At 29.9% G+C, this 2458-nt stretch overlaps 1 protein-coding gene across 2 annotated transcripts in view; it reads left to right on the forward strand.

The window, feature by feature from the left end:
- LOC106472781 (sprouty-related, EVH1 domain-containing protein 2-like) overlaps nucleotides 1-2458 on the forward strand; it is a 22456-nt gene that overhangs the window by 12217 nt on the left and 7781 nt on the right. The window contains exon 4 of one of the 2 annotated variants that reach the window (XM_013933438.2): nucleotides 1951-2009. In XM_013933438.2, the coding sequence (XP_013788892.1) occupies nucleotides 1951-2009 (59 nt within the window). The remainder of the gene's footprint in view (nucleotides 1-1950; nucleotides 2010-2458) is intronic. The other variant, XM_022401310.1, reaches the window with a different exon arrangement.

The raw sequence follows: 2458 nt of genomic DNA on the forward strand, positions 1-2458 counted from the left end.
CACTGACAAAATAAAAATTACAGTATATCCAGTAAATAAAGAAGTAAAAAAAATTTATTACAACAAAAAAGTGGTTCTCAAACTTTTTCTAACCAGGTACCCATTCAATTACCAGATTATCAACTCAAGCAAGCAGAGACAATTAATTATCAGTGTTGTTGCATTAACACTAATTTAAGACAGTACGGTACAATGCTAGCTCTTATAATTGATATCATTATTTATTAAGCAATAATCATTAACAACATATTAAATATACAATGATACTACACTGGACATTGTAAAATTGTTGAAACTATGATGACTTAACTAAGCCAATAACCATTAGTACTAATTCAATATAGAATAGTACTGTAGTTGTTTATGTAAATCTGAAATGGTGTTTAATATATTAAACATTAACAGTCACATCATCACCCTCTCTGTTTTAACATCACCATGTAAACCACCATCGTAATATCACCACATAGTCATCATAAAAAAAACTCAGTCATACATGTCATCATTAGTTCAGTAGTCATGGTTGTAGGAAAAAGTCAAGTCTAAAGTTTAGTGCAAAGTGTGACTTTCTTGTGTCTTTTTACTGATCACCAGTAGTCACAGTGACTACCACTCATAAACATGAGTTTCTATAACATCACGACGATGCAGCTATAAACACTTAAACATTACATACCACATTGTCAAAAATTACTGAACACTTGTATATGTACCATGATATTGTTATAAACACCCATACTTTATGCTTTATCATAATTATTTAATGAAACATACCTCAATTATGTAGAGTTAGAGTATCATGTGCACTAGACTTGGAATGTCAGTTGCACCCAGCTGGCTATGCTCAACAAACTGATGACTTTAAAGGTCAACAAACGTTCCCCTTTTGATGTAATTTTTATCAAATATTTAATTTTTTGTTTGTAAATTTTGTATTGCCAATAAGAATAAAAATTTATTTTATAGTGGAAATTAACATCAAGCTGTTGTAATAGTTTGAACATTTAATTTTTTTTTTTTCTTTGCCGAATTTTTCATTTGGTTTGAAAACTTGTACTGGTATTTCAACTCTCCCGATGGCACCCCTCTCCTGGTTGTCATCAGAGCCAGCCCTCCTCCCCCCTTAGTATGGTACTGATTCCATGTAATGCATTTTGTGAAATTTGGCCCAAGTTCTGTGCTTTGGTTACCATAATTTGAACTATTTTTCGTTCATCAATGTGGTCAATTTAATCTACAAATGACTGATAACAGGTTGGAAAAGTTTTATTCTATTATGTTATTTTAAATGAGACTTTCTGCAAAATATCAGTTATAAAATTAATCTCCTCCATCTGAGTAAAACTTGACTTTCTTCAACATTAAAATAAAAATATTTTTTGCATATCAGCTTTAAGGACAGTAGAGATAAACAGTGACTTGTGTTACACTGTGTTTAAGAAATTTGTTTTATACAAAGAAATATATAGTTAACTGCATAGGTGACAAAGATATTGAAATTACAGAATAGGTTAAACAATAGCCAAGTTTCTTTATATTTTTATTTTAAGAGGATGACATTTTGAGCTAGCACTCTTTGTCAGGTTGTATGATCTGATGAAGAGTGCTCATCCTCTTAAAATAAGAATATGAAAAACTTGGCAATTGTTTAATCTATTCTATAATTTAAGAAATTTGTTTACAGGATATGTGGCAGGTTACATATCCTGACACTGAAATTTAGAGTATGTGCTCATTGCTTCTAAGAAGTGACTGACTTGTGTTGCTGTACCTGAAATATCTTAATATCAGTAACAATGTTAGTGTTTATGGAACATTAATATTAGTATTTAAAGAAATTATAATTTTTATAAAACCATACTAATGAATGTTTTTTATGGAATGGTAATGATGATAATTGTTTGTGTTTATAAAACAGTACATAAATACAGAGTTTGGTTCTTCTTGAAGGTGCACATGGTTCTGGTCTTTGCTGTGATCCAGATGTCGGCAATGAAGACGTGTTTATGGTGAGTCATGGGTACTTTTTGTTAGGTCATGGTTGAAATGCAGAGTAAACTACTAGTTCAACACTTACAATGACTTACACCTAACTTGATGATAATTGAAAATTAATTAAACCATACTAATGAATGTGTTTATGGAATGGTAATTGTTTGTGTTTGTGGAACAGTAATAATGTTACTATTTATAAAACAGTACATAAATACTGTTTATATTCGTTCACAGCTTCTAGCAGTCTCATTTTAAACACCATTCTTCTGTGGTAACTTGTTTTCAAACAGTTTTTAACAACAAGTATATATATATATATATATATACTATACACACACACACACACACACACACACACACACACACTATAGTAGAACTATACTACTAACGTAACTTAAACTACTTAATTTAATTTAATTACTTTATTTAGTAAACTTAAAACTTAAAATTTAGTTTTAGTACT

This window comes from Limulus polyphemus, unplaced genomic scaffold (assembly GCF_000517525.1).
Source record: "Limulus polyphemus unplaced genomic scaffold, Limulus_polyphemus-2.1.2 Scaffold5605, whole genome shotgun sequence".
Lineage (NCBI taxonomy): Eukaryota > Metazoa > Arthropoda > Merostomata > Xiphosura > Limulidae > Limulus > Limulus polyphemus.